This window comes from Geotrypetes seraphini, chromosome 18 (assembly GCF_902459505.1).
Source record: "Geotrypetes seraphini chromosome 18, aGeoSer1.1, whole genome shotgun sequence".
In the NCBI taxonomy this organism is placed as follows: Eukaryota; Metazoa; Chordata; class Amphibia; order Gymnophiona; family Dermophiidae; genus Geotrypetes; species Geotrypetes seraphini.
Genome location: NC_047101.1, coordinates 47,755,107 through 47,766,580, shown reverse-complemented (window position 1 = coordinate 47,766,580; position 11,474 = coordinate 47,755,107). Strand labels below are relative to the sequence as shown.

The following is an 11,474-nucleotide window of genomic DNA, read 5'->3' as shown; positions in this document are numbered from 1 at the left end:
GGGGTCACTGAATTGATAAGTCTGATTTTTTTTGGTGAATTGGGCACCACTAGTGTCAGGGATGGAGTCGTGAAGTGTCGGGGACATTCGGGGAGTGGGGACTTCAGGAAGCGATCTTAACTAGAGCTTATTTTGGGGTAAGACTTATATTAGGAGCATCTTTAAAAATCATGCTAGGGTTTATTTTCAGGGATAGGTCTTATTTTCAGGGAAACAGGGTATAGTAACTGTTTAGCAAGGATGAGCTTAATTACGGGCTCTACTGAAAATTCATCTCCTATACCTACCCATTTCTCTCATGCAGCCACAGGAACCTTCTTCAGTTGGGCAGCTGCTAAGGGGAATTCATTACAGATTCTGCTGAGAAGTCCCCTGATATTTCATTTTAAATAATATTTTTTCAAGTCAGGCAGGTTCTCAATAGCATCCTTTTGACATCCTGTCCCAGTAGCAAATCCCTAAGTTGAACGTACTGAAAAAAAGGGGATTTTTGTATCCATTATTCTTGTACTTGCTTAAGGGAGAGCAGTTCAGGCTGGAACAAATATTTACATCTCTCTATTCTTATCCTGACAAGGTGCTCCCATAAAAAAAAAGAGAAGTAGATAGAGGACACTGGAATATAATCCCTTAACAGATTTATTGGATGGGGGACTTCCTGCTGACCCTCTTTCCTCCTGATGTTTTCTGAGCACTTCCAAAGTGGGCCTGAAAAGACAACATAGAGGCTCAGATGAGGGCACTATGGATCCGAAGAGTGTATGTGGAATGAAAAATAAAGTGTTTTATTCTTATCATTTGTTTATTCTATATGGATATTATCTGTCAATCAGTACCTGACAAAGTATCTGTAACCTTGGCATGATATATGAGTATGTATTTTATACTCACTGTGAGCTCAGCCAAACTGGTCAATTCCCCTTGCATTAAGAGCAGCACATTGTACTTTTAGTGCTTGAATTATCTGTCAGTCTTACTTATAGGCAAGCTATGTACCCTATGTATCTCACCCTGCAGAATAAATAGCACACAGACCAAAAACCTAGCTCACTCACTCAGAACAATTCAAAACTGGATACATTTAAACTCTGCACGTTTCAGGTCTGTAGTTAAACAGAAGCCTGCCTCTATTCCTAATCATGCATGTTTCTCTTTAGGCCCTTGTGTATTCACCTGCAAAAAAAATAAAAAAAATGTGGGTTAGTACTTGTTTCTGCAAAATTTAGCTACCTGGATGTATATGAGCTCTTGATTCATCCAGATCCCTTAGCAAACTTTTGTGAGAGATTTCTCATATGAGGCACAGCCAGAAATTTTGTATCTTTTCTGCTATGGCACTTGTAAGAAATTAAAATAAAAGCTGTAACAGTGGCAAGATTTAAAGGGTCCTAATAATCGAAATCAGCCCAAGTGGTCCAACTACCCCAGCTCCACTGAGTGCTAAAATGTTTAAAGATATCATAAGAACATAAGCAGTGCCTCCGCCGGGTCAGACCATAGATCCATCCTGCCCGGCAGTCCGCTCCCGCGGCGGCCCAAACAGGTCACGACCTGTCTGAATCACCAGAAGGGGCTCCCTTGCCACCTTGGTTTCTCATTGAAGTCCTATCTTCCCATCGTAGTCCTAACCCTCCGGTCTTGCACATGCACGACCTGTTGGGTTTCTATACTTATTACCTGGTTAGCTTTCTATACCTGTGTTACATCCCAGTACCTCTCTCAGTATCCCACGATCCCTTTATCCCTCAGGAATCCGTCCAATCCCTGTACCGTACTCTGCCTGATCACTTCCTCCGGTAGCGCATTCCAAGTGTCCACGACCCTTTCGGTGAAAAAAAAACTTCCTTGCATTTGTTTTGAACCCATCTCCCTTCAGTTTCTCCGAATGCCCCCTCGTACTTGTTGTCCCCTTCAGTCTGAAGAATCTGTCCCTATCCACCCTCTCTATGCCCCTCATGATCTTGAAGGTCTCTATCATATCTCCCCTGAGCCTCCTTTTTTCCAGAGAGAAGAGCCCCAGCCTATCCAATCTCTCGGCGTATGGGCAGTGCTCCAGCCCCTTTACCAGTTTCGTTGCTCTCCTTTGGACTCTCTCAAGTACCACCATGTCCTTCTTGAGGTGCGGCAACCAATACTGAACGCAGTATTCCAGATGTGGACGCACCATCGCTCGATACAATGGCATGATGACTTCCTGGTTGTTATGCCCCTCTTTATGATGCCCAGCATCCTGTTGGCTTTTTTCGAGGCTGCTGCGCACTGTGCAGATGGCTTCAGTGATGCATCCACCAGTACACCCAAGTCTCTCTCAAGTCTGCTGTCTCCCAACAATGCCCCCCCCAATTTGTAGTTGAACAACGGGTTCTTTTTCCCTATATGCATGACCTTGTATTTTTCCACGTTAAAGCGCATTTGCCATTTGTTTGCCCAGTCTTCCAGCTTGTCCAGGTCCCTTTGCAGGTCCTCACACTCCTCCCTGGACCTAACTCTACTGCACAGTTTGGTATCGTCTGCAAATTTTATAACCTCGCACTTTGCCTCCTTTTCCAGGTCATTGATAAATATGTTGAAGAGTAATGGCCCCAGCACCGATCCCTGTGGCACACCGCTCGTGACTCCCCGCCAGGCAGCAGAATAGGCTGAGGAACTGTGGCTATGGCCCAACTAATATTTTGGCCAAAGCAACTGGAATGTTTGGGGACAAGACTGATTTGTTTGACCCCCCTCAACAAAAAGGCTGCTCCACTGCCCCTGCCTGCTTGGTCATTATAGGATTGCCCTCTCTATCATGGAAAGCTGAGGGCTATCCCCATCCCCCTAATACCTACCCCAGGGATACAAGCCATCCAAGGTGCCCAGGGACTATGGGGACAGAAGGGATCTCTACTCATTTCTGCTCTGGTGACTTCCTCTAGCAAAATGGTGCCACCTGACCTGTAGTGATAGTCTCATGGCACTACTACTATCAGGGCCGCCATTAGAAATTTCTGGGCCCCTTACTGAGCAATCCTATTGGGCCCCCCCACGCACCCCTTCCCCCCCCCCACTTTTGTCCGGGGGGGGGGGTGCTATCAGGAAATCGGCAGGGGACAAAAAAAAGTATGACAGCAGTGTTTATTGTTGTGCACAGCAGAAGAATAATACAGGAATTTGTGCTATGGTGGCCTAGGACCAATGTTCCCTCTAAGGATTGATGAGGTGTGTGCAAAAAAAAATATGCATGAGCAACAAGTTACATATTCCACAAATTTATGAGCAGGCGCGGAGGACACATTTTTAAACAAATGTAGTTTATAGTAACATAGTAACATAGTAGATGACGGCAGATAAAGACCCGAATGGTCCATCCAGTCTGCCCAACCTGATTCAATTTAAATTTTTAAATTTTTTCTTCTTAGCTATTTCTGGGCAAGAATCCAAAGCTTTACCCGGTACTGTGCTTGGGTTCCAACTGCCGAAATCTCTGTTAAGACTTACTCCAGCCCATCTACACCCTCCCAGCCATTGAAGCCCTCCCCAGCCCATCCTCCACCAAACGGCCATATACAGACACAAACCGTTCAAGTCTGCCCAAGTACTGGCCTTAGTTCAATATTTAATCTTATTTTTTGATTCTAGACTCTTTGTGTTCATCCCACGCTTCTTTGAACTCAGTCACAGTTTTACTCTCCACCACCTCTCTCAGGAGCGCATTCCAGGCATCCACCACCCTCTCCGTAAAGTAGAATTTCCTAACATTGTTCTTGAATCTACCACCCCTCAACCTCAAATTATGTCCTCTGGTTTTACCATTTTCCTTTCTCTGAAAAAGATTTTGTTCTACGTTAATACCCTTCAAGTATTTGAACGTCTGAATCATATCTCCCCTGTCTCTCCTTTCCTCTAGGGTATACATATTCAGGGCTTCCAGTCTCTCCTCATACGTCTTCTGGCGCAAGCCTCCTATCATTTTCGTCGCCCTCCTCTGGACCGCCTCAAGTCTTCTTACGTCCTTCGCCAGATACGGTCTCCAAAATTGAACACAATATTCCAAGTGGGGCCTTACCAATGACTTGTACAGGGGCATCAACACCTTCTTCCTTCTACTGACTACGCCTCTCTTTATACAGCCCAGCATCCTTCTGGCAGCAGCCACTGCCTTGTCACACTGTTTTTTCACCTTTAGATCTTCGGACACTATCACCCCAAGGTCCCTCTCCCTGTCCGTGCATATCAGCTTCTCTCCTCCCAGCATATACGGTTCCTTCCTATTATTAATCCCCAAATGCATTACTCTGCATTTCTTTGCATTGAATTTTAGTTGCCAGACATTAGACCATTCCTCTAACTTTTGCAGATCCTCTTTCATCTTTTCCACTCCCTCTTTAGTTGCCAGACATTAGACCATTCCTCTAACTTTTGCAGATCCTCTTTCATCTTTTCCACTCCCTCTTCGGTGTCTACTCTGTTACAAATCTTGGTATCATCTGCAAAAAGGCACACTTTTCCTTCTAACCCTTCAGCAATGTCACTTACATACATATTGAACAGGATTGATCCCAGCACCGATCCCTGAGGGACTCCACTACTCACCTTTCCTTCCTTCGAACGACTTCCATTAACCACCACCCTTTGACGTCTGTCCGACAGCCAGTTTCTGACCCAGTTCACCACTTTGGGTCCTAACTTCAGCCCTTCAAGTTTGTTCAACAGCCTCCTATGAGGAACTGTATCAAAGGCTTTGCTGAAATCCAAGTAAATTACATCTAGCATATGTCCTCGATCCAGCTCTCTGGTCACCCAATCAAAAAATTCAATCAGGTTCGTTTGGCACGATTTACCTTTTGTAAAGCCATGTTGCCTCGGATCCTGTAACCCATTAGATTCAAGGAAGTACACTATCCTTTCTTTCAGCAACACTTCCATTATTTTTCCAACAACTGAAGTGAGGCTCACCGGCCTGTAGTTTCCTGCTTCATCCCTGTGATCACTTTTATGAATAGGGACCACATCCGCTCTCCTCCAATCCCCAGGAATCACTCCCGTCTCCAGAGATTTGTTGAACAAGTCTTTAATAGGACTCGCCAGAACCTCTCTGAGCTCCCTTAGTATCCTGGGATGGATCCCGTCTGGTCCCATCGCTTTGTCCACCTTCAGTTTTTCAAGTTGCTCATAAACACCCTCCTCCGTGAACGGCGCAGAATCTACTCCATTATCCTTGTACTCCTTATGTAATTTTAATCATCTATGGATATGTTTGTATGTTTATTGTTCAAATGGTTTTATTTATTTCCCCAAATTTATTTTTGTTATACGCATTGAAAATATTTGATATTGCGTTTAAATCAAAATCTCAATAAACTTGAAACGAGTGCCCATGAGATTGTGGGAGGGTTAAATACTCAAAACTTAGAAGAATAACAATTTACTTAAAGTTTTTGCTTCGCCAGCTTTCTGGTATCTTTACATACAGTGGCGTACCTAGCATATGTAACACCCGGCCCCCGGGCCGGGACCCATCATTTTTTGGCACCCCCCATCTGTAAGAAAATCATGATTTTTAGTAACAAACCACACGTCACACATGAGTACCTAGGAAAAGGCAGCATCTTACATATTACAGTGAGCAGTACATCAATACACCCATTGTAAAACTAAACAAGCCAGACCAGCACCGATCAATCCTACATTGTCAATCCTAACAGAAAACCATGTCTTTCAAACACACAGAACACAGAAAACACCTTCGCCTAGTATGGAATATGTCATCACAAACTAACCCCTCCCCCTTTTACAAAACTGTAGTGTGGATTTTAGCCACGGTGGTAACAGCCCTGACGCTCATAGAATTCTGAGCATCAGAGCTTCTACCACCACGGCTGGCACTAAAAAACACTCCACAGTTTTGTAAAAGGGGGGATAAAATATTAATACACAGTTTCAACGCTCTAGCTCAGAGATGCCCAAACTTTTTGGGCTTGCGAGCTACTTTAAAATGACCAAGTCAAAATGATCTATCAAAAATAAAATAAAAAAACACAAAGCACACTATACGCTGAGAAAATGTTAATTATCATTCCTATTCTGGGTTTTTTTCAAAGAGGTCAAGGCAGATGACTCTATGCATTGTCACCTCAGTAACAACCATACAAAAATAGACAAATATACCCTTTTTATTAAACCACATGCCCAGCGCTGCTCTCGACGCTCATAGGCTCCCTGCACTAAAAAACACTATTGCGATTTAGTAAAAGGGGGCCATAGTGCAAAATATAGACAGCATATATAAATTCAGACACATTCTGATCACTAAATTGAAAATAAAATAATTTTCCTACCTTTGTTTGGTAATTTCATCTGGTTGCACTTTATTCTTTTGACTGTGCATCCAATATTTCTTCCCTTCTTTCAGCCTCCTGTATGCTTCCTCTCCTCCAGACCTCCCTCAACTTTTTCTTTCTTTCTCTATGTCTGTCTTTCTCTGATTCTGTGCCCCATTTTTTTGCTTTGTTTCTGGTTCCCTGTCCCCCCCCCCCCCCTTCTTTCTTTCTTCCTTCCTTCCTCCGTGCCCCATTTTTTGCTTTTTTTTTCTGGCTCCCTGTCCCCCACCCCACCACCACCACCACCTTCTTTCTTTCTTCCTTCCTGCCTCCCCCATCCCACCACCGCCGCGGAATAGGCTGCTGCCGCTGCCGCAATCTTCTGCACGGGGCCGATCAACTCTCGCCGCCCGACGTCAATTCTAACGTCGGAAAGGACGTTCCGGGCAGCCAGGCAGCGATTGGCTAGCCAGAATGTCCTCTCGACGTCAGAATTGACGTCGGGCCGCCGCGAGAGTTGGTCGGCCCCGCAGAGAAGAGAAGCAGGGAGATCAAAGACACGGTGCCGGCCTGATCCCGATGGCAGCAGTGAGAAGGGAAGGGAAGCAGGTTGGGCACCACTGCGCTAGACGAGCCGCGAGCCGCACTGTAAGGAGAACAATTGCCCGCCCCCCTTGGTACGCCACTGGAGCAGCAGCGTGTCTGGCTAGCTCGTTCGTTCAAAGCCGCGGGTGGCGGCTCCTTGCAAGATCCGCGCCTGCGTCTGAAGCCTCTCTGATGGTGTGACATCAGAAAGGCTTCCGATGCAGGAGTGGATAGTGCAAGGAGCCGCCAACCCGCGGCTTTGAACGAACGAGCCGGCTGCTGCTCCAAAAGGAAGAGAATGATCGCCTCCAGACCGCGGGCCGCAAATAAAACCTGGAGAGCCACACGTGGGCTGCGTGTTTGAGACCGCTGCCTTAGAGGGAACACTGCCTAGGACCTTGGGGGAGCCTAGGCCCCCTGTCACCTCCGGGTCCCTGAATGCAGGACTGGTAGTACTGCCCTGATGGCGGCCCTGACTACTATTACCATATAAGAGAGACCAGCATACATTGTCTCCCTTTGATGCAGATCTACAAATATTTCTGTGCCCTGAGGAATGGATTCAGATTAGAGAATGACACGGTGGCGGTTTACCCGCGGCTACCGCGTTTAGCCGCGGGTAGCCCACCAAAAACGGGGATTGAAAATTAGTAGCCTCTGCGGGGACGGGGACAAGGCCATCACCGCCCCGTGGAGCGGTGAATGGTCTTGTCACCGCAGTGAGGCATAAAGGATCGTGCGGTTCCCGCAGCCCCCACCCGCCCACCCGCCCGCCGGCTCGATCATTTAACCAGCTTCCTCTCTCCACCTCACCTTAGTTTGCCGGCTTTCTTTTTCGGCGACCGGAACGCTTTCAAAAGAGCTGCGCATGCGCGGCTGCTCAGTATTCAATCTTCAGCTCTGACCCAACCAGAAACAGGAAGTTGCAGCAGAGCAGACGATTGAACTTTGAGCAGCCGCGTGTGCGCGACTCTTTGAAAGCGTGCCGGTCGCCGAAAATGAAAGCCCGTGTTCCGGCTCACACAAGGAAGGAGGGGGTGAAAGGGAAAAAGTTTTTCTTCCTTGGAAATAGATTCTGAAGTGACCTCATCAAAGAAGAACAGCACCAAATGTATAAGAACTCCCTTAAACAATGTCAAAAGAGCCCAAAATAGAAAACTGCTACTGCCTTGAGACTCCATTATTGAAGAAATCAACTTGAAATCACAGAAGAGACAGGAAAAGGTTAAATGCCTCATGGAATCCTCAGGTACAAAAAACAAACCAAATTGTGAATGAAATCAGAGCAGACAGTAAGAATTATAAAATTGATGTTATTATCCATCTGGAAAAAAAGGCGTACTAGAAATAATGCCTCAGCAATACAATTTTCAGAAGTTCTATTTGCTCATGGTAAGGGAGAAGAGAGTCTGCTAGTGATGGTGGGGGGACTGATAGAAGATATGAAAGAAGGGTGGTAGAAAGGAACAGATGGTAAAGGAGGGAGGGAAGGGTGGTGGTGTAAAGGAATAGAACAGACATTGAAAGAGGGTAGAGAGGAACAGACCCTGAAGGGAAATGTGGAAGGCAGAGTGGGGAGAAGACGCTGGAAGGGAAGAAGACAGATGCCAGACTATGGGGGAGCGGAGGGAAGAAGATGGGTGCTAGACCAATTGTGGGAGGGGGTGAAGGGAGAGACACAGTAACAGCAAATGGAAGACGCAGAGAGAAGACACACAGTGGATGGAAGGAATTGAATGTGAAGATGTGGAAAGCAGAAACCAGACAACAAAGGTAGGGAAAAAAAATTCTATTTATTTATTTATTTTTTGCATTAGGATAAAGTAGTATATTGTGTTGATAAAAATTTATAAACAAAGCCCTGCCAGCTGAACATCTCTTTCTCTAGTTCAGCAGCAGGAACTTTTATTTATAAGAAAGGAATAAGCTAAATATTACAGTACTAAGGCTTATATGGATGCAGCGGGGACAGTGACGGGGCGGTGAATGGGATGGCAGTGGCAGTGACGGGGCGGTGAAAGGGATGGCGGTGACGGTGACGGGGCGGTGAAGGGAACGGCGGTGACGGGGCGGTGCAGAGGATGGTGGGCCGGGGATGGTGCAGTGACGGGGACAGATTTTTCCCCCGTGTCATTCTCTAATTCAGATCCACTGGTAAAGGACGTCCAGCACTCTTGCACTTGTCTGTGTTTGTTCTTTCTTTCCCCAGCACTAAAATCAAAAACTGTTCATCTAACCCAGTGGTGTCAAACTCAAATCCTTTGCAGGGCCACATTTTGGATTTGTAGGTACTTGGAGGGCCTCAGAAAAAAAAATAGTTAATGCCTTATTAAAAAAATGACAATTTTACATGAGGTAAAAACTCTTTATAGTTTCTAAATCTTTCCTTTTGGCCAAGTCTTAATAATAATATTGTCATTTATAGCTAAAGAGACATATGATCAAGAAACTGTTTTATTTTAGTTTTGTGATTATGATAAACATACCGAGGGCAGCCGCGAGTTGGAGACCACTGCTCTAACCTATCCTGACCAATTACTATTCTGATTTTTGTTTCCAATCTGCTGCTAGTTTAATTTGGGTCACAAAAGGCAAAAACAAAACAAAACAATAAATAGGAAGATGCTATAATGGCAAAGGGAGAGACCAATTCAACATTGGCACCTGCAACATCTGGGAGCACCGCCCCATTCTCCCCCCAAATTGCAACGATATTATTCTAGTTCGTATACAGCCTTGTGCTATAATGTAGCACTATACAAACATCATATCACGCTGCTCTGCCCATAAAAGATAGTCACGTTTTTAGCATCCAGCGCTCAAGGGAATGCCTAAATTCAACATTAGCTGTAGCTAGCTCTCTATCACTAAGGGCCTGGTTTGCAGTTTGTAATCCAGGATGCGATTCTTTTCATGGACCTGCCACCCTACACTGCTTCTTAGCAGCACCGCACAGCCAGTCTTCCCTGGCCGCGCGCCTCCCACAGCGCGAGCTCCTCGCTTCAGCATGCGCCTGGTGGGGGGAGAGAGAAGACTCGGAAGGGGCTGGCGCGCGCGGGGAGATACCCGCTACCTGAAAAGCTCCGGCGGCCGAGAGCGCATGCGCGCGCCGCTCCACTGTCTCCTCCCCCCTCTGTGGCGCTGCTGTCAGAGATTAGAGAGGGGGAAGGGGGGGAGAAGGCGGCGAGCGCGAGCTGCTCCAGAGAGAGTGCGCTGTGCCTGTCCTCGCGGCGTTCGCCGTGCTGCACGGAGCGAGGCCGCCGCGCTCACCCACCCTTCCCCTCTCCTCCACCACGCCCACCCTGGACTTGGCCCGAGACCCGGAGTGACCGCTCGGCCGGACATGCAGCCCCCGCCGCCGCTGAGGAGCAGGAGGAGATGAGGCTCCGCAATGGCACCTTCCTGACGCTGCTCGCCTTTTGCTTCTGCGCCTTCCTCTCGCTGTCCTGGTATACGGCTTTCAGCGGACAGAAAGGTAAGCCCGCGGGCGGGGTCGCGCGCAGCTTTGATGCCGTACTTTTCCGAGCGAATCTGACCTGCCTGGGGAGCTGGAGCCCCCCCCCCCTAAGCTCCACTGTACATAGGAGACGGTCCCTGCTCTGTGGAGCTTACGGAGTACCACGATGGAAATTGACTTGTTATAGTGCACATGTTGGTTAAAAAAAAAAACCAACCCCAAGGGTATCTGTCGGTTAATAATGACTTATACAGGGTTTCACTTTGTTTCTTTTCCATTTAGTTCTCTTTTCTCGCTGCTGCTCTGGTTGCTTTTGTTTCGTTTCCAACTTCTCTTTCGCAATTAGTACAGCAGGTTGCAGCTGGAGGAAAATGGTATTTTGCACGATTTATTGGATGTGTTTTCAGATGCTCCACTTTTCCCGGTTTGAATTTGTTTAGGAATGGTTCCAAAGCTTTAGGTTGTGCCTTTCACAAGTCGTTTTCGATGCAAACACCTTTTTAAGGAGGGGTTTTGTTGCCCTCCTTTCCTTAATCAGCTGCCCTAAATAATTAACTTCTTAGTTGTTTTATTTTTGTTCAATATTTTTATTGTTTTAGAATAGCAAACAATAATAAAAGTTATACAACTCAAACATAGGTATGGTAATATGGTCAACAACTTATAAATACATACATGGAGTATGAGTGGAAAACATATATATATATATATATAAAAATCCAGTACATGAATATATTTATTTATTTATATGTTTTCCACTCATACTCCATGTATGTATTGTATAAGTTGTCGAACATATTACCATATTCTCATGTACTGGATTTATATAAAGAGGCTTGAACAAAGGTATACAGGTTCGCAGATCAACATATTATTACAAAGCATATAGGAACATCAGCAGTATAGATATAGGGATTGATAGTATAATGTCATAGGTTATCACTAAGATATGGAATATATCATTAAGGGCAAGGTCAATCTTCAGGGAATAATTGAGATAAAGGAAAAGACAGTTGTGATTTGCAATGAGCTATTAATGGCTCCCATACCAGTATAAATTTATGATATCTATGCATCTTTTTGGCTGTGATGCCTTCGTATTGTAGTATAGTACACCACCATGCTGCAAAGGA

At 45.9% G+C, this 11,474-nt stretch overlaps 1 protein-coding gene across 1 annotated transcript in view; it reads left to right on the top strand.

The window, feature by feature from the left end:
* Positions 1-10,001: 10,001 nt before the first annotated feature.
* The window catches only part of MGAT4B (alpha-1,3-mannosyl-glycoprotein 4-beta-N-acetylglucosaminyltransferase B), a 519,490-nt gene continuing 518,017 nt past the window's right edge, over positions 10,002-11,474 (top strand). The window contains 1 exon segment of the mRNA XM_033927559.1: positions 10,002-10,359. Coding sequence (XP_033783450.1) covers positions 10,263-10,359 — 97 coding nt within the window. The 5' untranslated portion in view covers positions 10,002-10,262.